This window comes from Melanerpes formicivorus, unplaced genomic scaffold (assembly GCF_026170545.1).
Source record: "Melanerpes formicivorus ecotype bairdi unplaced genomic scaffold, bMelFor1.0.p_v2 SCAF_29, whole genome shotgun sequence".
Classification (NCBI taxonomy): Eukaryota; Metazoa; Chordata; class Aves; order Piciformes; family Picidae; genus Melanerpes; species Melanerpes formicivorus.
This window is the reverse complement of record NW_027142381.1, coordinates 8,744,864-8,766,299: the sequence shown is the minus strand read 5'-3', so window position 1 is coordinate 8,766,299 and position 21,436 is coordinate 8,744,864. Positions and strand designations below refer to the sequence as shown.

Here is a 21,436-nt window from a genome sequence, read left to right as displayed (position 1 = left end):
AGGTAACTGGTTTTGTTCTTCCTCTGGAGTTTTAATTGTAGGACAACTCCTTGGCTGCAGGGGGTTTTCATCTTCGTGGAGATAACTTCCTGTTGAAGAAGAATCACAGAGCATTCTGATCTTCCATTACCACAAAGGTAACCTAACTTGTCTTTTGAAAACCTTTAGCCTCTCTTGACTGGTGGAGCAGCCCAGCAGGGAACTGGAGTCAGAGATCATGTTCTGCTTCTGGGGTAGCCAACATCAGCTTCTCTGCTCTGATTTGGCTGTTCTCTATCTGCAGCCTCTTCCAAAAATGGAACAGTCTTTCCCTGTTCTCGGGGTGCCCCAGCTCCTCCTCGCTGGTCTCTTGGAGCTCTCCCGTTGCTGGGGTGTGCCTGCCCGGGCGGCTTTTCCTTTGCAGCCGCAGCTGCCGGAGGATTTCCAGCCTCAGCAGCGGGAGGGCTCGCTGGGAGCGATCCCGGCTTGGTGTGCGTGTCCTGGAGCACCGATCTTGCCGGCATCCCTGTTTGCCTTGGGACGAAGAGCTCGAACGCCTCCTGGGCACCGCTTAAGGTCAGGAAGCAGCTCAACCAAGGCAGTTAAGCGCTTCACTCGTGCAGTGCAAAATCCGGCACCAAGCGCTGGAGGAAGCAGGTTCAGCGCGGCCCCAGCCTGCTGCCTCAGCCTCGCTGCGGAGGCTGCAGTGTCCTGCCCAAGGCCCAGGGCAGCGCCCACCCCCTGCGCCCCGCGGGCTCCTGCCAGCCTGAGGCTCCATCAGCACCGGGCCGGCTACGAGCAGGCACCGCGGGACAGCGGGCCCGGGGGGGCGGGGACAGCGGGCCGGGGGGCGGGGACTCCAGCGCCGCGCGTTCCCGCCTGGTCTTGGCCGCGCGGTTGCCATGGGGACGCTGCTAGCGCCGGCGACGCCCCCAGTGACGTCATTGGCCGCGGCGGAAGATGGCGGCGGGGGCGCGCTGCGCGCCGCAGGTTCCCCGCACGGTGCCGGGCTGCACGGAGCTTTCTCCCCGCCGCCGGGTCCGCAGCGCCGCGGGCGGCCGGCTTTGAGCGCGGGGCGCGGCGGGCGGCCCCGCTCCCACTCCGCCATGAGCTGCTCGGCGGACGCCGTGAAGGAGAAGCTGCTGTGGAACGTGAAGAAGGAGGTAAGGGAGGAGGGGGAGGCTCGCCGGGCGGCGGGGGTCCTCCCCGGTGGGGCCAGGGCAGTGAAACGGGCAGGACACCGTGCTCTGGAGGTGGGGTCCCCGGGCTTCAGGGCTGTCGTGCTCGGCCTCCCGCGGCGGGCTCGGGTCGGTAAGGGGATGGAGGAAACCGGTGAATCGGTTTGGTGCCGCTGGCAGCGGGGCCGGGCGAGTCTGTCCGGAGTAAATGAAACGGCTTCGGCTAGGTGGAGTCAGAACGCTCCGGAGGAGATGAATGGGCAGTGAGTGAATGGGGAGTGGATTCCCGGGCTGCTGCTGTGCGACGGCCACCTTCCGTGAGCGAAGCGGGAGCTGGCTGCTGGCGCCGACACCTCGGTGCTGCTCCCGGAACGTGTCGGTGGCTTTGCAGGGTGTCCCCCGCTGAAGCTGGATAGGAGAGGTTGTTCTGGAGCTCGGGGTTGGGACAGTCTGTGAGCCCCCGGGGCCAGCTGCCTTCCCCGGGGTTGTGTTTCCTTTACTACTGCTTTGTACGAACTCAGCTGTGAGCTCAGGAGGAAAATCGGTGCTAAGAAAGTGCTCAGACCGCTGTGGGTGAACTGGACGGGGTCCCACCTGAGAGCCCAGGCAGGTGCCTGTGCTGGGATGGGGGAGAGCTGGGTGAATTGGGGTGCGGTGTGTGTCCTACAGACGGCTGTGTGACACTTACGTGCTGGGGCAAGCGGAGGTCCATTCGTGGATGAATCACCGAGCACCCCGACCCTGGACGGGGTCGGTGGCATTTGATCACCGTTGCCTGCGGGCGGTGCTTCAGTGCGACCCAGAACGATGCTGTACCTGGCAGTGTGTGCCCAGCAGGACAGAGTCCCCCCTGAGCTTTGCCCTTGGGCGGAGTGGCTCATACCCCAGAGCAGGGTTCATGCTGAGACCACTCCAAAGAGATGCTGCTTGGGGTCCCTGCCAGGGTGGCCTGGGGGTGCTGTAAACATTGTCATGGTCTAAGAGCACCTTCACGACCACATTCCAGATGGAACTTTCATCCCCAGACACTGGAGTATCATTTGGGGGGGGCATCAGCTATGAAACAGCTGCATGCAGCTGCCTGCTCCTGTGCTGGAGCTCAGGGAAGACCTTCTGCTTGCCTTTCACAGCCATAAGAACTACTTTTAAAAAGATAACTGTCCTGCTCCTCCTTCCCCCCCAGCTCACAGCTGGGGAAGTTAAAAGTGACCAGCAAGCAGGATTGATTCATCAGAGCTCAGGTGAGAGACTTGCTACGCCCAAGGTTCCTAAACCTGAGTCTAGCACCCCAAGCATCTGTTGGTGTGGGCAGCAGCAAACACCAGATGTGGAAGCAGCAAACACCAGATGATGTTTCAGTCAGTGTAGGTTGGCTGGAAGTGGCAGAACAGGGAGAGACACACAAAAAGCTCTCTGTGCTCAGCACTGTAGGACCATGTCCTGGAGTGACCCAGCCAGCACCTTGCTGCAGGGCTCCCAGCAGGCGCTACCTGCTGCTCCCTCCCCTGCTAAGTGCTTAATGCAGGCAGGAACCTGCCACTTGGTTTGGAAACTTTAGCTTGGAGCGAGACCTTTGAGCCAAGGCGGTGTCAGGCCTGGCTCAGCAGCCTGGGAGTTTGCTCTCCTGGGTTAATGTTTAAATATATAAATAAATCTGAGCGAGGTTTCCCAGCTCTGAGCGTTGCAGCCTCGTGCTCATGCAGGAGATTGAAATGGCTTTTGCCTGCTCCAAGCCAGCTCCAGCTGAGGAGAACAAGTGATATATAATTAAAAAAAAAAAGGAGATAACAATTCTGAGGCTAATTTGTTTTCAAAGCCTCTAAAATGTTTTTAATGGGGCTCTGGCTTTTAAATTGCTTGAAGCAGGCTGGAAAGTGCTGCTGGTGCTGTCTGTGTCATCAGCATTTCTGTGTTTGTTTGGCTTTGATTTGTTGTTGTTGGGGTTTTGGTTTGGTTTGGGTTTTGTTTTCCTCCTCCCAAATGCTCTGCTAGGTGGCTGCTGCTGGCTTGGCTTTTTGGGGGTTGCCCAGAGCTTTCCATCCTGAGGAGAGCTTTGCAGTGGTGGTGTGCACGTGAAGGGAACACCTCTTGGCCTGGGCACTGCACAGAGGTGCAGAAGGGGACCCTGACTGTTCTGCTCACATTAAGACAAAAGGTATCAAGAGGCCATCAGAGACACTGAGGTTTGATTTCTCTTAACTAGGCAGTCAGGAAGGGAAAGCACACCAGTGGAGTGTAGCAGCCATCAGCCCTTGCTGCCCTCCAGGCACTAATTGACTTTCTGATAGTTTTCAACCTGGGTTTTTGTTCTGTGTGGTTCTGCTCATGCAGCCTCTTGCACCCACGTGTGTGGTGGTGTTTTGTCTTCATCTTCATGGAGCAGCCCTGCTAGGAGTTCAGGCTGAGGGAGCTGGGGGTGTTCAGCCTGGAGAAGAGAAGATTCCAGGGGGACCTCAGGGCTGCCTTCCAAAGGGATCCTGCAGGAAGGCTGCAGAGGGACTTCTCATGAGGGTGTCTGGAGACAGGACAAGGGTTTGAAGCTGAGGCAGAGCAGAGTTAGACTGGAGGCAAGGAATGAGGTGGCAAGACTCTGGAACAGGCTGCCCAGGGAGGCTGTGGCTGCCTCCTCCCTGGGGGTGTTCAAGGCCAGGCTGGAAGAGGCTTTGAGCCTCTGAGTCTAATTGAGAGGTGTCCTGCCCATGGTGAGGAGATTGGAGCAGATGATGTCTGAGGTCCCTTCCAGCCTAAGGCATTCTGTGATTCCCTTCCCCTGTCCTTTAAACCCAGACTCTTCCTCCCCTTGAGCTATTTGCACACAACCTCAGTGCCTAGTGGAGCTCAGAGGAGCACATTCTGGGGTGCACCAAGCCCACTGACATTAGGCTGTCTTTGCAGAGCTCGAGATGGTTGTCTCCAGAGTCACTTGGTGCCAAGTGCAGCTTTTGTTTTGCTTTGCCTCTCCCTCTCAGCAAAAACTTTGGCATCTTTCCTTTGGGGCAGCGTAATGGTCTTGGCTTTTTCTCAGATGGATCTTTTTCAGTTCCCACTGGTAAAGAATGTGTTCTGCTGGCTCTAATGGAAAAGGAGGACTTGTAATGTGCTTGGGAAATCTAACTCTGCTGGGATTCACGCTGAGGCTGCTTATAAGTTCCTGTTTCAAACATTTATCTCTCTCTGCAGGAAAATCTGTCACAAACCAGCCTTTGCTCGGGCTCTTTCCTTCTACCTGCTGACATGGATTTTCTTTGTCTTTTTTATTTTGCCTCTTTCTGGGTTCAAACACAGCACCCTCTCTCTCAGCTGTGAAGCAGGCAGGGTGAGGATCACCTCAGCACTTTCCCCCTGAAGAATTTCAGAGAGGCAATTGCTCCTCTCACAACCGAGAGGCAGCCGCTGCTGAGCACTCATTCAGCAGGCTGCCTTTGCACCACCCAGCTTTTCACCAAGAGTGGCAGAGTCAGTGCAGCAGGAGCCAGCAGCAAATGAGCTGAGCAGTACCTGCAGGAGTGAAGAAGGCACAGGGTGCAGGCCAGGAGGGTTTTCTCTTTTGAGGAAAAAACTGCTGGGGCTTTTTGCTCTGCTCCTGCTTCTTCCAGCCTTTTGTGAGCACAGCTCTTGGGTGCTGGGGCTGACACTGCAGACAGTGTCCTATCATGATGTGTGGTTGGGGAAAGCACAGCAACCTGTGCTCTGCAAGAGAGGAGAGAATAGAATAGACCAGACCAGGTTGGAAGAGACCTTCAAGATCATCGAGTCCAACCCATCAACCCATCCAACACCACCTAAACAACTAACCCATGGCACCAAGCACCCCATCAAGTCTTCTCCTGAACACCTCCAGGGATGGTGACTCCACCACCTCCCCAGGCAGCACATCCCAATGGGCAATCACTCTCTCTGTGTAGAACCTTGCTGCTGGTTTGGGAGGTGGTTCCTAATGCTGAAGGTTGCAGATAGGTTGAGTTGTGCTGGGTCAGTCCTGGTCACAAATCCATTACTGTGGCAGCTGAGGCACATTGCAGCGAGGCAAGTCCTGACTGAGCTCTTGGGAGTGGATCAGGACAGTGGGATGGGAGAGGCAACACCTGTGGGTCTCTTCCAGCCCTGTGTGAATCAAGCAATGCACAGCCAGTGCATGGGCTGTCTTAGCAATCTTTCTGCTTTTTTGGTCTCTTATACCAGCAGGTTGCTGCAAAGACTGGAGAATTTATGTCCAGTTTTAAAGCTTTCTTGTAATGGGGATTTAAAAACCTATGGCATGGACCCATGAGACCTGTGGCATAGACCCTGTGGCATGAACCCATGAGATCTATGGCATGAACCCATGAGATCTATGGCATGGACCCATGAGATCTATGACAGAAGCACAGCACTGTCAGGGTTGGAAGGGACCTCAAGGCTCATCCAGTTCCAACCCCCTGCCATGGGCAGGGACACCTCACACCACAGCAGGTTGCTCACAGCCACATCCAGCCTGGCCATGAGACCTATGCCATGAGCCCATGAAGCTGCTTGAATAACCCAAAGGCCTGTGCTCAGTGTTTGGCTGCTGCTGAGAGTTTTGGCCATTGTAGGGGGTAGGAGCAGGAGCAGTGACCCACTGCAACACCATGCAAATGCTTGTCAGCTTTCTTTGGAGGCCCTTGCTTTGCTCTGCCTGGATAATGCAGCCACCAGGACCCTCTTCCCTCCTCACATGCCAGGATCTTTACTTGGGCAGGCAGAGCTTTCCCATCCTTGCTCTCCAGTGGTTGGGTGATGTGGTGCTCCCAGGACCTGTTCCCTTTCCTGAGATAACAGAATGTCTTCTGAGCCTGTTGCTGCACCCCCTTGAAGCTCTCTGTGGTGGTTGGCTGCTTCTGGGGGGGCCAAAACACAGGGAAGCTGACTCACTTGCTGCTTTTGTGGCAGCCAGCAGGTGTGAATGAACAGCCTGCTCGAGCAGATCCTGTGCAGAGCTTACAAAGGAGGCACTGAGAGCAGGAGGGATGTTTCCAAGGCAATGGTGCCCTCAGCTGAGTAGGCTGAGGAGGTTTCTTTACCTGTGCAGGTGGATGGGTGACAGTGGGGGCTGTGCTGGTGATGTTTCTTCTGAGGACACTCATTTGCAGTTTGGTCAGGTCCTCTGGTACCTGCAGGTGGGTGGCTGTGTAGGCTCCTGCTCAGCAGCTTCATTGACAAGTGGCTCCCTTGAGCAGAGGCACAGCAGCAGCATTGCCTAGGAGGAGAGCTGCACAAAACTGCAAGGGAGACTGGGGAGAGGGAGAATGGGGAGGGGGAGAATGGGGAGGGGGAGAAGGGGGGCAGGGAAGAGAGAGACAGAAAAATAGAGGCTTGTATTTGATTTGACCAGAAACATTTGATTTAGCTCCTTGCCTGGAGCATCCCTGGGCTGTGTGGCAGGAAGGAATGATGTGGGCTGGAAGAACACAGCATTCCAGCTTTGGAATCTTCACCTCTCCACTGCCTGTGCCCTCAGTGTGTTTCCTAATACCATCACTGACTCTCCAGAAATGGTGCAGCAGCTGTCCCCTGCTTGGTGGCAGCTGGGAGCAGACACTGCTGGCTTTGTCTGCTCTGCCCTGCTTCTCTCTGCTGCTGGACAGAGCACACGGTGCCGATGCCCAGAAGCAGGGCTGATTGCTGCATCTGGAACCATCTTCTTTCTCTTTTTAATACACTTGAATACTCTTTGTTGCTGGGCTCCAGGCTGGGATCTGGGTAACATACTGAGCTAATAAAGACTGATGGTTGGGGCACGCCTGGGAAACGTGTGACAGGAGAGAATTGGCCTCAGAGCTCTTGCTCCGGGTAAATGACTCTTCTTCCTCCCTGTCTCCAGGAATTGAATTCCAGTTACTGCTCCCTGGGGGGCTGAGGCTGGAATCACAATCTGCAGTGCAAAGTACTTAATGGTGCCTGAATTCGTGTCTGTGAGCTGGAGCCACATGCACGACTTAGCCCAGCACAGCTCTCCTGAGCCTCCTCTTGCATTCCACCTCAGTGCTGCTGGCACTCAGAGGAGCTCTTCCCCTGGGTGGATCAGGCCTTTCCCTTAGCAGATGAGATGCAGTGAAATCAGAGCAGCTTGCAAAGGCTGGGTCACTGTCCTTGTTTCACAGATGGGTTGGCCAAGGCTCAGGGCTGAGCTGGCATGGAGGCAGGGGATGGCAGCACCTCCCTGCTCCCTCTGCAAGCTGTGTGAGCCGGAGCACTGCCTCCCACGCAGGGAAGCGCAGGTCGGGGTCTGGGCTGGGATTTAAACAGGCAGCACTGGGCAGCTCTCCTGCCCCCTTCCTTTTGCAGAGCTCTGCTCTGCCTGGGTGCTCTTATCTAGACGATTTCAAACCTCTAGCTGAGGTCTGGAACGAGTTCTGTTGGGTTGCTGCCAAGGCAGACAGACGCCAGGGCTGTAAATCAGCAGTGGTGTGCAGGTGAAGGTGAGAAGGGGATTGCTGGGTCGATAGCTCAGACACATCCTGTCTGAGCCCATCCACCACACCTCCTCACACTTTTGCCTCTTCCCTGATGTCCTCTTACTCCTCCATCTCCCACTGCTTCCCTGTGAGGTCCAAAGTTCCAGTGGCCAAGTCAGACAGGCCACAGGAGACAGACAAATTGCCTTGCTAGGAGTTGTTGCTGTCAAGCCTCAGAGTGTGAGCAGGGAGCCAGGTGGTACACAGTGCCAAAGGCTTGCTGGGAAGTCCTGGGGTGTAGACCACATGCTGCTTTCAGAGCCTCTTGCACCTTTGCTGTTCCTCCACCACCTTCTTTGCTATGCAGAGGGCTCCTCTTTGATGAGAAGCCCAAGTTCTGCAGGACTACTCGATCCAGACTCTGGAGAGAGGAGAGCTCCATGCAGTGAAAGGCTCTGCAGCAAGTGCTGGAGCTGCAGGCTGCTGCCAGCTGGGCTGGGGGTGTAGGAGTGGGCATGAAGGCTTCGGGGTGGATACTGGGGAGGGCATGCTTGGTGGCAGCATCCAGAATTGGCCTCACAATGATCTCACTGGGGGAGGCTCCTCCACAGGCAGCTGCCAGTACAGAGCCCAGCTGTCGGTGAAGGGCTGTCCCGCAGCCTCTCCTGGTCCCAGCGCTGAGCAGGAAGGCTTCAAACCTTTGGCCCTGTCAGTGCTGCAAAGCAGTGGTAACCCAGCCAGCTGGGGACTCATCATCTCAGGTACCAGATGTAGCCTAACAGGATATGAGCACAGTTTGCCTGACCCCCTGAGGTGGAGGTCTCCTGGGTGTGCAGACCTGCAACGGGCTGGTGGTGACCAGCGGCGTACAGCTGGTGCACAGGTCAGACCCAGCCGGTACACAGGGCTTGGAGGTAAAGAGCAGCCACACAGTGACTCCCTGCCAGGTAATTCACTGCTTGCTGGATCCCAGGAGTGCTCTAAAAAGTGATTTCTAAGTTCAAAGAAGTAAGTTGGAAGGTGAGCATCTTGGTCAATCTGCTGCCACAGCAGCGCTTCCTTTCCTGCCCTGGGAGTGGTGATGCTCTCCCCGAGGCAGGGTGGCCTGACCCTGGGATGATTGCTCACAAAGGAGAGGAACCAAAAAAGGTGGTGGGTTTGCTTCTGGAAAAGCCACAGCTCCGTGGGCAGGAAGGAGAGAGTGCCTGAGACATGAGTTGGTTGAGGCAAAGGAGTTTCACCTGGTACCATGCTGGGGAGCAGCCATTGGGGAGGAATGAGCTTGCAGATGAATGGAAGGGAGCTGCAGGCTCTCTCCAGCAGCCTCATTGTAAGATTTGTTGGGTTTCTTCCTTGATTTTTTTTGAAAGTCAGTAATCTGCAATTAATTCCCTCTGGAGATTGATGCAACAGACTGGAAGCTGGGGAGGAGCTGTGCCTTAAGTCAGTGAGAAGTGTGATACCTGTAATTTCCTTGGCTCTGATTGTTCAATTGTGTCTAGAAGCAAGAAAGGAGGAAGGCTGCAGGTCCTGTGTGATCCGTGGGTAGTGGCTGGTGCAGCAGAGCTCTCAGAGCAGAACTTGCAATTGCTGTGGGGTGTGAAGGCCCCCAAAAGGGGAGAGCTTGCTGCAAACCTCTCTTGGGATGCTTGTGTAGCTCAGGGATTCTTTGCGCAAGAAAAGGAGCAGAATGGCACAGGTGGGAAGAGGCAATGCAGAGTCTTGGTTTGTGAGCACAGGTAACTCAGGAAGGCCAGGGGTGGAGCATGTAAAAAGCTCTGCACAGCTCTTTGGAACTTCTGCTGAAGAAGTTCTCCAGGAGGCACTCTGAAATAATGCAGCCTTTTGTAGCAGCATGCCCCCCAAAGCCCTGCCCTTCTTCTACCAAAGGTTTCCTCATCCTGTGAAGAGCTGCTTGGGTCTGTCCTGCCTTCCCCTACTTCCCTCCCTTCCCTGCAAAATGGGACTTGCATTGAGCTGTTACTCCTTGGCAGCTGGGGAAAGGGCAAGCAAAGGTTGAGACCAAACCTCCTAAGTGCTGTGCTGGTTCGTGCTGGGGTCTCACAACCTCTTCTTTCTGTGTTCCAGGTGAAGCAGATCATGGAAGAGGCTGTCACCAGGAAGTTTGTCCATGAGGACAGCAGCCACATCATCGCCTTGTGTGGTAAATGACCCAACAGAGCTGACTCTGCCTCAGCTTCCTTTGCCTGCAGGGATGTGTTTCCTCTGCTCCCAGAGCTAAATGCAGGGATCTCAGAGATCAGAGTCCTTGGAGGCCTTGCTGAGTGAGTGGAGAGCAGCCACACCTCAGCTCCTGGGTTTCACAGAATGGAGCATTTGCAGCCAGGCTCTGTGCTGTGGAGGTGGAGAGGTTGAGAAGAGTGGAAGTTAGATTTGGCTTTGGAGATGAGTGGACTGCTTGGACAAAGAAGGGTTGGGACCTTGGTTGAAAGCCAAAGGCAGGGAGCAGTGACCCTTGCCTGTCACAGCATGGAACTCCCAGCTTGAGCTCGCTGTGCTGGGGGTGGTTGTGATGTGTGCAAGGCTAATCCTTCACTGGCCTGCCTGCTGCTTCCAGGTTGCCTTTTAGTCACAGCTTAGGAGAACTTCTCCATCCCTCCACATTCAGTGAGGAGTGCAAGGCTTGCCCTTGCTTTCTGGCTCTGGTTTCATGGCTGTCAGTCAAGGCTGGAGCTGTTCCTTCCATTCAGGCTGAGCTTCTGTTTAAATATTCCCCTTTCATCCACTGCATGTTTGATTTGTACTGCCCAGAGGACAGAAAGTAGCTGAGAAAAGGGATCCTGAGACAGGAGCCAGGTGGAGGAGCCCTGAAGCAATGCCCTTGCTGCGGGCTGCCTGTTTGATGTGGAGAGCTGTGGGTGCTGTGTGTCTGTTCTGGCTCTGACACTGGGTTCTGCAGCATGCTGCAGTGCTGAGGTGAGGAGGAGTCATGCAGCAGCTATTTCTGTGCCAGTCTGCTCGGCCAAAATTAGCAGTGCTGTGAAATCTCCTCAATATTTCTCCCTTCCTCCCACTGTGATTCCAGTTGGTTTCATCTTCTGAGTTCTATAGGATCTGAATTAATAACTCTCCAGGAGCTGCCTCCCTCCAGCCCAGCAATCCTGCCTGTCCTAAGGAAATGTTCCAACCTGCAGCTGCTTTGAATGTAGGACTTAATTAACTCTACAGCAGAATTAGGTGGAGCTGAATGTCCTGCTAGCACTTCAGCTAATTGAATGGAAAAACAGTTTCCAGTGCCTTTGGATGGCTCCTGGCTGGGGCTCTCCTCTCTCTCTGTGTGTGTGTGTGCAGGTCTCTTCCCTCCCCCACTGCTTCATGTGCCTCTTCAGGAGGTTTTTCCCCTTCTCTTTAAAATTAGATTGGCTCAGCCCATGAGTCACTTTCAGTGAATCTTTGCTATAAATATAGAATTCTTGTGAATCATGTTACTCTCCTGCAAGGCTGAGTTCAGCAAGTCTCCTAAATACATGGCAGCTGATTTCCAGGGCCTGTCTGCATCAGGAGGTGGAAGTTTCCTAGCTCCCCTAGGTCCTAAGTGGCTGGAGGTGCCAGCTAAGTGGTGGGTGCCAGCCCTCACCCGTGGGTGCCTGGGGTTTGCAAGGACTGGGAACTCCAAGGCTGAGCTGACCCTCAGTGTTCACTGCTGCATCTCTGAGCAGAGCATGGCTGCATCAGCTGCTGAGCAGGAGAAAGTTCCTCAGGTAAGGTCAGGGCAGGGTGTGGAGCCAGGGTGGCTTTCCTCACAGCCCCTAGAACCTGTCTCCATGGGCCTGGAGTCAAACCAGGGGATGCAGCTGGAAGAGCAGCTCCTCTTCTCTAGGATTCATTTGCACATTGGGAGCAGCTTATATGGGGTTTGACTCTATGGAGGTGTGTTGGCACCTGGTGGGTAGGAGGGTCCCATTCCTGCCCCACAGTCACCCAGAGACCACAGGAAATCCACCCTGAGGTGGCAGACAGTCTGAGCAGGAGCTGTTTAAGCTGCTGAGCACAGAGGATGAGGCAGGGAGCTTGCCCTTGCAGGCTCCTGCAGGAAATGCTGCTCTCCAGACCTGGGGCAGCTCCATGCCACCCGTTGCTGGTTCCTGGAGGATGGGTTCCTGGCTCCTGTGTTTGTCCTGGGTTGCCACAGCCTGCTCTCACCAGGGCCCCTCCTCACACACAGGAGGGAAAGTGACACAGGGATGCAGATGGATTTGTATTTGTTCCCAGCCCAGTTTATAACCTGGTTACCTTCCAGTTACTCCTTCACCCCGCCTGGTTCATGAGAGCCCTCTGGTTCAGAGCTGCAGTGGCTCCGTTTGGGCTGTGTGTGGCTAATGTGTGCCAAGAACTGGGACAGGGCTGCCGGCTGCCTTCGGGCGGCAGGTGGCTGCGGAGCGAAGGTCTCCAGGTTCGTGATGTCAGTCAGAGCATAATGAAATGAGCCCAGCTCTGTGCATGTCCATAACCCCCTCAGTGGGCAGGGGCTCTGCCAGGCTGGCTGGGGATGCTGTCAGGCAGGGTGATCTGGTGCTGTTCCCTTGGTAACGGCAGCTGACATCGCCTGACGTAGGGACCCTGCCTTGCTGCTTCAGCCGGTGCCGTCCCTGCGGGCCAGGGAGAAGGCTGCTGCTCAGCTCTGCTCCTGCAGCCTCCTCTCAGCAGCACCCTTGAAGTTTTCATGGCTGGCTGTGCTCCCAGCAGCCATACTGTCCCTTCCCAGCTTTTGGGTTCCCCCTGGCCTTGGTTGCAGTCCTCCTCCTCAGAGACATCTGCAAGTATTCATTTTTCCTTGCTTGGAGAAGCGTCAGGCTAAGAGGCTTCCTTCCTGGGAATTAAGGAGAGGGACATGTGAGGTGGAGTAGGTCTGTGTGAGTGAGGATCTGCTCCCAGCAAAAGGAGTGGCAGATTCTGAGCAGCAGACTGGTTCCTGAGTCACAGAAGCCTGGAATTGTCTAAGATCATCAAGTCCAACTGCCAGCCCGAGACCACCAAGGCCATTACCCCATGTCCCCAAGCCCTGGTAACATTCAGAAGCAGCTCGGTGTGTGGCATGGTTGCAGTACATGGCATTAGTCTGCAAAACACTTGAGATTGGACTTTCCATGACACAACAGCCCAGTCACTTCCCAGCTTTCATGGGATGATGTCACAGCTTCCTGAAGCAGATGATGAGTACTCCACTCCTTGTGGAGGTGGTAGACAACAGGAAAGCAATTGTGTGTGGCTGGATGTTCTGCAGCCACATGCCTAGGGATCACTTGAGGCTGTACATTTCAGGGTCTGTGTTTCATGGAATCCCAGAATGGCTCAGGTTGGAAGGGACCTCAGAGATCATCTCCTCCATTCCCCCCACCATGCCCAGGGACACCTCTCAGCTGCTCAAAGCCTCACCCAGCCTGGCCTTGAACATCCCCAGGGAGGAGACAGCCACAGCCTCCCTGGGCAGCCTGTGCCAGAGTCTCACCACCCTCACACTGAAGAACTTCTTCCTCAGCTCCAGTCTAACCCTGCTCTGCCTCAGCCTCAAACCATTCCCCCTTGGCCTGGCTCCAGACACCCTCATGAGAAGTCCCTCTGCAGCCCTCCTGCAGGATCCCTTCACTGGAAGGTGTTTGTATGAATACAAAGAGCTCCAGCTGAAATCAAGGCTGTGTCTCTGTCAAAGCTGGCAGTGGAAAACCAGGAAGGCTTTGACCATCAGCATGGCAGGTGGCTCCTCAAGAGCAGGAGGAGCTGCTGGTAGTGCTGGTTAGGAGCCTGAGCTGCTGACAGGATAAGGGTTAACCACAGAAGTGTGCTTAGTTGTGGGACTGCTTTCTTCACTGCTCTTCTGATGACTCCTCATCCCCTTTTGCACAGAGTTAATTATGTTTGAAAGAGAAGATCTAATTAGGAGCCCATGACTGCATGATGCTGGAGTGTGTGTGCTGGGTTTTGAGGGTTTTTTTTCTTGTCCAGGACCTGAAATCCAAACAATTATCAGAGTCACCAAACGTCACAACTGCCAGCCCCAAGCAATGAAAAATCATGAGTCAGAAATCTCTGCTTTCCTGGCCCTGCACTGCAGGACTGAGTTAAAGTTCATGGCAGGAGCAGGCAATCAGCTGAGGAATAGAAATGCACTTCTCCAAAGCATCTCTCAGCCAGGGGTTCTTCCCCAGGGGCAGGCATGCTGCTTGGGGTGTCAGGGAGGGATAGGACTGGGGGGGATGGAGCAAAACTGGAAGTGGGGAGATTCAAATTGGATGTCAGGAAGAAGTTCTTCCCCAGGAGGGTGGTGAGAGCCTGGCACAGGCTGCCCAGGGAGGTGGTGGAAGCCTCCTGCCTGGAGGTGTTTGCAGCCAGGCTGGAGGTGGCTGTGAGCAACCTGCTGTGGTGTGAGGTGTCCCTGCCCATGGCAGGGGGCTGGAAGTGGCTGAGCCTTGAGGTCCCTTCCAGCCCTGACACTTCTGTGATTCAGGATGGGGAAAGCTTTCAGAAGAATATCAAATATGCAGAACCCTTTGCAGTAAAATGATGGTTGGTGGCAGTGTGGGGAACTCTTCTTTGTTTTCAAGTGGGAAATAAGTTCCTGCTGGAAGCCTTTTCTCTGCCTCCTAGTTAAAGGGTGGTCACAAAGTGTTAACAGATGGAAGGAAGGGGAGGCTGATTTGGAGCCAGTCTGCTCATTTTTGGAGGGTCCTGAGTGTCCACACAAGCTGCCCCCATCAGTTGCTGTTGGAGTGAGAGCCTTCCAGCTCCTCTGACAGTCAGCCCCACTGGGAAGAGATGCCTGAGGCTTGGGGGGGTTGAGGTGATTCCCTTGAGGCTTCTAAGTATCACAAAGCTCCCAGGTTTGACAGAAGGATAAGAGTTCCATTTCCTCTCCTCCTCTTCCTCAGCTCACAGGAATGTAGCTCATGCACAGAGAGATGTAAATCACCATTGCCCAAGCAGACAATTTATTACTTTAATGCTTTTGGCTTTCTCTACTCTGGGCATTATTAGTTTAAAACCCAAAACAAAACATGGCTGAGAGTCCTGCATTTCCACAGTGGATTAAAAGGAGACAGAAGCCTCCCTGTGTTCCTGCTCCTGCTTGGAAACCATAATGGAACATTTGCAGTGATGAATAATGCTGATAAAATAGTTCACAGAGATGGCACCTCCCCTCCTAAGCACCTCAGCCCAGCCAGGGGAGCAGGGAGCAGAGGAATTGCAGCCAGGCAAACATTTTTTTTCCCTCACACACATTTAAAAGGTCTTTGATTGTGTTCCAAAGATGACTGCTTTAAAGTAATGAGTGTCATGCTCTAGAGGGGAGGGGGAGAAGCAGGGGGGGAGGAATAAATAGAGTGAATATTAGCTCTGATGTGAAACCAAACACTCTGGGAGCTGCACGTGGGTTTGGGTTGAGAAGCGAAGGAGAGGCTCACGCTTTTTAGAGCACTCTGCTTCAGTCCTGGGCCAAGGGCTGGAATTGTGCTCAATTATTTAGAGAAACCTCAGCAATTCTGCCTTGCCCTTAATAGTGTTTAATGGAAACACTTCCATTTTCTGAAGGGTGTTGAGATCCATGAAGCTTAATGGGCAAGGGCTTAAAGAGGAGCAGTCACCAACTTCCAGCCCTGATGTGTTCCCAGCCAGAGCTATCTTTAGCACTGAGGATTGTCCACTCAGGTACAGATCTTAGTTTGATTCTTTTTTCCTCACAGACTTGTTGAAAATGTGATGTCTGTGTGGCACAGCAAACCACAAGTAGCTGGAGTCCAGGTGAGCTTAACCATGGAACCACATAGCTTTGGATGTTCAGTTCCCAGTAGCTGCTGCTTTTACCTTGCTTCCAGGCTCCATCCAGTTAACCCTAAGCAGAGTTTTCAGTTGGAATCACTCTTGCTTCCATCCAGCCAACTGTAAGCAGAGTTACCAAACAAAATCATTCTTTCATAGTGTTTCCAACATCTCTTTAACTCCTTTCAAATGAAACCTCCAGGAGTGAAGTGGGAAGGCTTTCTTCTGGTAGTCATCAAGTGCAGTTTGACTTCAAGGCAGAAGCTTTGTCCGCTGGACAGTTGCACAGCACCTGGTCCTGTGCAGTCCTGCTCACAGATAAGATCTCTCTGTCCTGCTCACAGTTAACCTCTCCTTGTCCTGTTGTACAACCCAAATCCTTGCTGGTCTTCTGGCACCTCTCACCTTGGCACTCTCCTTTGCATGGATTCCAAGTGGTTGGCTGTGCTAATGCTTTACCAAACACTAATAGAAGGTGAGAGATACTTCAGAGGTCTTTGGCAGCCTTGAAATGAAAGTGAAATGAAATCTGAGGGCAGATTGGCCTCACAGCTGTTCCAGCATTGGGCATCTTGACTTCAGCAGTCAGAGTGAGAGCTGCAGCAGCAATGCAGCACCTTTTACCTCCCTTCTCCTGGCAGTGCTGATGATGTCCCACTGGAAGCGTGGCAGGGCAGCTGTAGATAAGAACCTGTGATGAATGTACCGAGCTCTCAGGGAGGCTGCAAGCTGCAGATGTCCACAGGCTTGTGGTGAAATGAGAAATGGGTTTGTGCTAAAAGCAAGCACTGGAGTGGTGGTGGAGGAGCATCAGCAGGGGAAGGAACACCTCCCTTTGATGTGGCTGTTCAGGGATGCCCTGTCAGGAAGCTGGAGTTGTACCCAAGTGCTGAGCCATTAGCCTGAGGCTGTGAAGAAAGTACTTAATTGGGCTTTACTTACACTCTTGCTTCCTCCTCTTCTAGGGAGCAATTTGTTTGTCTCTTTGTGCCAAGGGTACTCTGTCTGGGTGATGTGAACTCTTCACTGCCCAGGCCTAGGTGCTGAACCCTGAAAATGAAGAGGTGAGCACAGGTGAGCACAGGTGAGCACAGGTGAGCACAGGAGCTTCATCCCCTCACCTCCCCCCACGCTGTGATCTTTGAATCACAGCACCTGAGGTCTGAGGAAGTTGCTGGTTCAAAATGAGTCACTTTTTAAAGTGCTTTTTGTTCTGATAGGTGAGGGAATCCTTCTGCCTCAGTGCAGGGCTTCTGCATGGCTTTGGTGACTGATGGATAGAAGCTCAGATGAGGCAGGTGGGAGTGAGAGCCTGGCTCCAGCACAGCTCTCTCCTTTTATCCTTGCCTGGCGTCCCATGAGCGTGCTTGGGTTTGGCACATCGAGTCTCTTGCTTGCAGTGCAGCTGTATCTGAGGAGTCTCCAGTCCTTGGCATCTGAAGGCAGAATGTCAGGTGGGGGTTGAGACTTGAACACACATTGGGTACTCAGCTTTCCCCTCTTCCCTGTAATGCACAAAGCTGCACCCTTGGACGAAGCAGCACATTTGGCTGTCTCCTCTGCAGCCATTTGCTTCTTAGCTGCTCTGCAGGCACAGTTGGACCTCTCCTCTGCTCAGTATCCATTTCTCAGTGGCAGAACATGCTGTAACTTGGCAATAAAGCTGGGGCAGGGCTGGGATTAGCCAGGTAAAGCAAGAGCAGCTGGAGATCGTGAGCGTCAGATTGCTTCTTTATCATCCTCCTCTTTTCACTTGTTCTTATTTTCCACTGCCTCCTGAGTTCAATTCCCTCTGCTCAGTTTCCATGAAAACAAAGTGTTTGGCTGCAGTATTTCTTCCTGCCTCAGGAAAGCCTCATCTGCTAAACCAATGCCATAAATAACCCCTTCCACAGGCCCTCTTGGGGTTTTTTTCCTGCTTGCCACCCTTCCAGCCCCAGCCCTCAAGCTCTTATTCCACACACCATTAAATTGTGTCAAGATTTGCATAAAGGCCACAAAAAAAGGAGAGAACTGAGCTTGGTCCCCCAGACCTTGCAAGATGTAGCCTTGTTGAAGTCACACACCAAGGGGAAAAAGAAAAGGGCCATTTTCCCAAGCTTGATTGGGAGCTGTGATTATTTGGACTGTAAATCAATACCAGAGCTGCACTTAATGAAATCCAGCAGTGGCTCCTGCAGGGGATGCTCCTCAAACCTGGCTGCAGTGAATGGGTTTGGAGGTGGCTGCTGCCAGCTGAGCCATACCAGGGAATTACCTGGGCTGTGTGGATTTGCTCCAAGGGCAGTGCTGCTCTTCCAGTCTGTGTGGTGAGGATCTGCACTTTCCTGTCCCCCCGCCGGGGGTGACAGCAGGCTGGGGATCGCCTTCTGCTCTGCTCAGAGGGCTTACAGGAGTTGGTTGCCCCTGTGCCTGTGCACACAGCAATCCCAGCACATGTGTAAATAACCTCCTTGTGCACCCAGCTGCCTGTTGAGGCCTTTCTGATGAAGGGAACTTGCTAAATCTCTTTTTTATGCCTTCCTGGAGTCTCAGATTCCACAAAGGAAGAAATGGTTCATTTTCTTTACATTAAATCCCTTCATTTCCCAGCCCCAAAGGGTCTTCTCCTGATAACCCCCAAAATGCTTTCTGTGCCATCCTTTCAGGCAGCAGTCTGAGCCCTGCACTGTGCAGTTTGCAGCTCCAGGTGAGGGTTACCTGGTTTGGGTTTCCCAACAATAAAGAGAAGTGGGGTTGCAGGAACCTGATTCACCCAAGCCTGCAGCTCCCTCCATCCCAGGCACTGCTCTGGCAAGACCTTTTTCCCCTCCCCTGTGTTCATGATGTTGTCTCTGCTGCCTGCAGGTTGGGTTTTATGCAGGTGCTGCTGAGTGTGATTGCAGTGGGTGATCTGTATTGATTTCAGCTGATGGAAAGCCTCTGCTGGTGCACTGTGGGAGGGAGGGGGGCAGTTTGGGCACACCAAGCCCTTTGGTGTGTTCAAACTGCTGCTTTCTGACACCTTCCAGCAGAACAGTGGGAGGAGGGCAAATGAATGAGGTCAGTTTGGTTTCACCTGCTCCCTGGGAGCCTGCCTGGGGAACTGATTGAGGTCCAAGAATCCAGGCTGATTGCCTTGCAGACCACCAGCAGGCAAGAAGCCAAAGAGCAAAGCAGTGGTGGGTTGGTGGAAAACTTCCTGCACAGCAGAGGAGAGATGTGGAGGCTTCCAGGAAGAAGAGCTTGTGAATGCTGGCTTATTTCCCTGTGCAAGGTGTGATTGTACTGGCTCAAGGTAGTGCTTGGGAAACAGAAATCTGATGTGTGTGGCTGGCTTAAAATAGAAGAGAAACAAGAAAGAGCAAAGGTAAGTGGAGCTAAGGAGGTGTCCTCAGTTACCTGGTGTGTGAAAGCCCTTTGAGCACTGCTGACAAGATCCTCTCAGGGCTTTTGAAGGATTTTGCAGCTCGAGGTGATTCTTCCACAGGTTTGCTCAGGAGTCATAGAATGGTTTGGGTTGGGAGAGACCTTCAAGATCACCCAGTTCCAGCCCCCTGCCATGGGGCAGGGACACCTCCCACCAGCCCAAGGTGCTCAAAGCCTCATCCAGCCTGGCCTTGAACACCTCCAGGGAGAGGATCATCCACAGCCTCCCTGGGCAGCCTGTGCCAGTGTCTCCCCACCCTCACTGTGAAGTATTTCTCTCCACTATCTGCTCTTACATCTAGGATGTGCTGAAGTTTCCCTTTTGACTGAGCTGGGCTGTGTGCAGGTGCAGGAGCACCTGGCTGTGGGCAAGGTGCAGTGAGATCAGTGCCTGCCTTTGGGCACACAGTGAGCAGAAAGCCCTCCTTGACCCTTCCAGGCTGCAGACCTCCTTACCTCACATCTGTGAAGCTCTTGTGCTGCTCACTGTGTTGGAGGGATCCCCTCCTGCCAGCCTGCACTCTGGAGGTGACATCTGTATGGTCCCCTGGGGTGCAACAGGAGGACATCTGTGCTGCAGGATGTCCTGCCCTTGAATGGTGATTTGACTGGGTAAAAGCCACTGGGTGCTGGGAAGCTAATTCAGAGTAGGTCAGGTGTGGATGGACAGGCAGTCGTTCTGGAGTGATTCCCATGTGTAAGGGAGGAGAGGAAAGTAGGAGTCAGCCAGGATTGCTACCCTCAGTCTGTGAATGAGGTAGAGAATGAAGTGACTCAAAGGTGACACAGGCTGGGGCTGGAACCTGAACCCAGAGCTGAGGCTACCTGCATGTGGACATCCATCCTGGGGCAGTCCAGCAGCTAATCCCAGTGTGTCTGCCCTCCACCTGTGTCACAGTCAGCTGGGGACTGATGCTAGGCCAGGTCCTCCTGATAAGAAATGTCCCAGTGGAATAATTAAGTCCTGGGGCTTTAGGGACAGACACTGTGGAAATTGCCCTCTGTGGCAGCTGCCCCATTTGGCAACAATTAAAGCTGTGCCTGTTGTGCTTTTCACTGCATTTGTTTCATCAATATTTTAGTGTCTGAAAGAAGGGGGAGGGGGGAGAAAAAAAACCCCAAACAGCAAACCACCAAACCACCACCCCAGTGAAGGTGGGAAGAAGGGAGGCTGTTTCCTAAGCAACAGCAGTGCCCTTCTTTGCAGTTATTTTTGAAGGCAGGTTGCTTCATTTAGGGTTTGGAGCCAATTATTGCTGCACTGCTTCAGGCATCTGGAAAGCTGCTCCTCTGCTCCTCTCTGCTTGGCTTTTTTTTCCCCCTCCCCTCCTCATTTTCTTTGTTTCTGATTGAAAGCCAAAGCAAAACAGTAGCTGGGTTAAGAGTTGTTGTGATGGTTGCTAGACAGCATCCCTGACTGTGATGTGAAGAACATCCCCATGCTGTCATCACTCTTTGTTTTTCCCCTGCTGCTCTGCCTGGCCTTGCAGAACCCCATGAGCAACCAAGCAAACAGTGCTCGCCCCCACTGCTGCTCCCGAGGTAGGTGCTGAGATGCTCTCTCTTCCCTTGAGCAGGAGCAGCCTTGCTTGCAGAGGTGGCAGCAGCAGCTGGGCTCCTGCCTGTGCCAGGCCACAGGCACTGCTTGGCCACCTGCAGATGGCCTTTGGTTGCAGCAGATGATTCCTGGTGGAAGCTGATGGCTGAGGGGGGTCAGGCAGGGATGTGCCCCTGTGCCCTCTCCTCCTTTCAGGGACTGGTGTCCCACTTGGGCTGGGGTGTGTGATGTGGGTGAAGAAGCAAGGGGGGGTTGTCTGCTGAGGCAGTGGTTCTGTTTGGGAGGTTTACCAGCATGGGAGGCAGTGTCAGACTTGCTGCTTGGGAGCCTTGTTTGATGCAGCTGAGTTCATGTCCTGAGAGAACAGGAGTCTGCAGAAGCTGAGGCCCTTGGCACTGTTCCCTTGCTGCCATACAACAGCTCAGTGAGCTGCTTCTGGGCTAGGACTCCTCTGGGATCAGCCTGGTCAGGACCTTTGCAAACAGCAGTAAGAAGTTCTGGAGCAGTTCTTGCAGCGCAGCCCAGGCAGAGCCCTCGCAGCGCAGCCCAGGCAGAGCCCTTGCAGCGCAGCCCAGGCAGAGCCCTTGCAGCGCAGCCCAGGCAGAGCCCTTGCAGCGCAGCCCAGGCAGAGCCCTCGCAGCGCAGCCCAGGCAGAGCCCTCGCAGCGCAGCGCAGCCCGGGCAGAGCCCTCGCAGCGCAGCCCAGGCAGAGCCCTCGCAGCGCAGCGCAGCCCGGGCAGAGCCCTCGCAGCGCAGCCCAGCCCGGGCAGAGCCCTCGCAGCGCAGCCCGGGCAGAGCCCTCGCAGCGCAGCCCGGGCAGAGCCCTCGCAGGGCCAGCTGCAGCAAGAAAACCCCTGATGGTGGCTGGGTTATGGGTGTTCTCTTCCTGGGGGCATGATGGAGAGGAGAAGCACACTGCTGTGCTGTCCATCTCACCAGGGCACAAGGCTGGGTAATCTTCCCTCTCTTCCCTCTCTGCTCCCAGACAAAATGCTGCCAAGTGCCTTGATCCTCAGCTCCTGGTGCTGATCCTTTCAGGTGTTCCAGAAAGCTGTTCTCTTGCTGCAAAAAGTGGGATAAGTTTCTACCTATTTTCTTCTGCTTTTGATCAGCCTTGCCTCT

At 54.0% G+C, this 21,436-nt stretch overlaps 1 protein-coding gene across 7 annotated transcripts in view; it reads left to right on the top strand.

Annotated features, from left to right (window-relative positions):
• The first annotated feature begins 940 nt into the window (after window positions 1-940).
• The window catches only part of SGSM2 (small G protein signaling modulator 2), a 55,753-nt gene continuing 35,257 nt past the window's right edge, over window positions 941-21,436 (top strand). For 6 of the 7 annotated variants that reach the window (XR_010989376.1, XM_068154898.1, XM_068154895.1 and 3 more), the window contains exons 1-2: window positions 941-1,142; window positions 9,662-9,737. Coding sequence is in view for 5 of the 7 variants with exons in the window: in XM_068154898.1 (XP_068010999.1) it covers window positions 1,086-1,142; window positions 9,662-9,737 (133 nt within the window). In the remaining 2 variants the exon portion in view is untranslated. Of the gene's footprint in view, window positions 1,143-9,661; window positions 9,738-16,154; window positions 16,424-21,436 lie in introns of those variants that run through there. The other variant, XM_068154899.1, reaches the window with a different exon arrangement.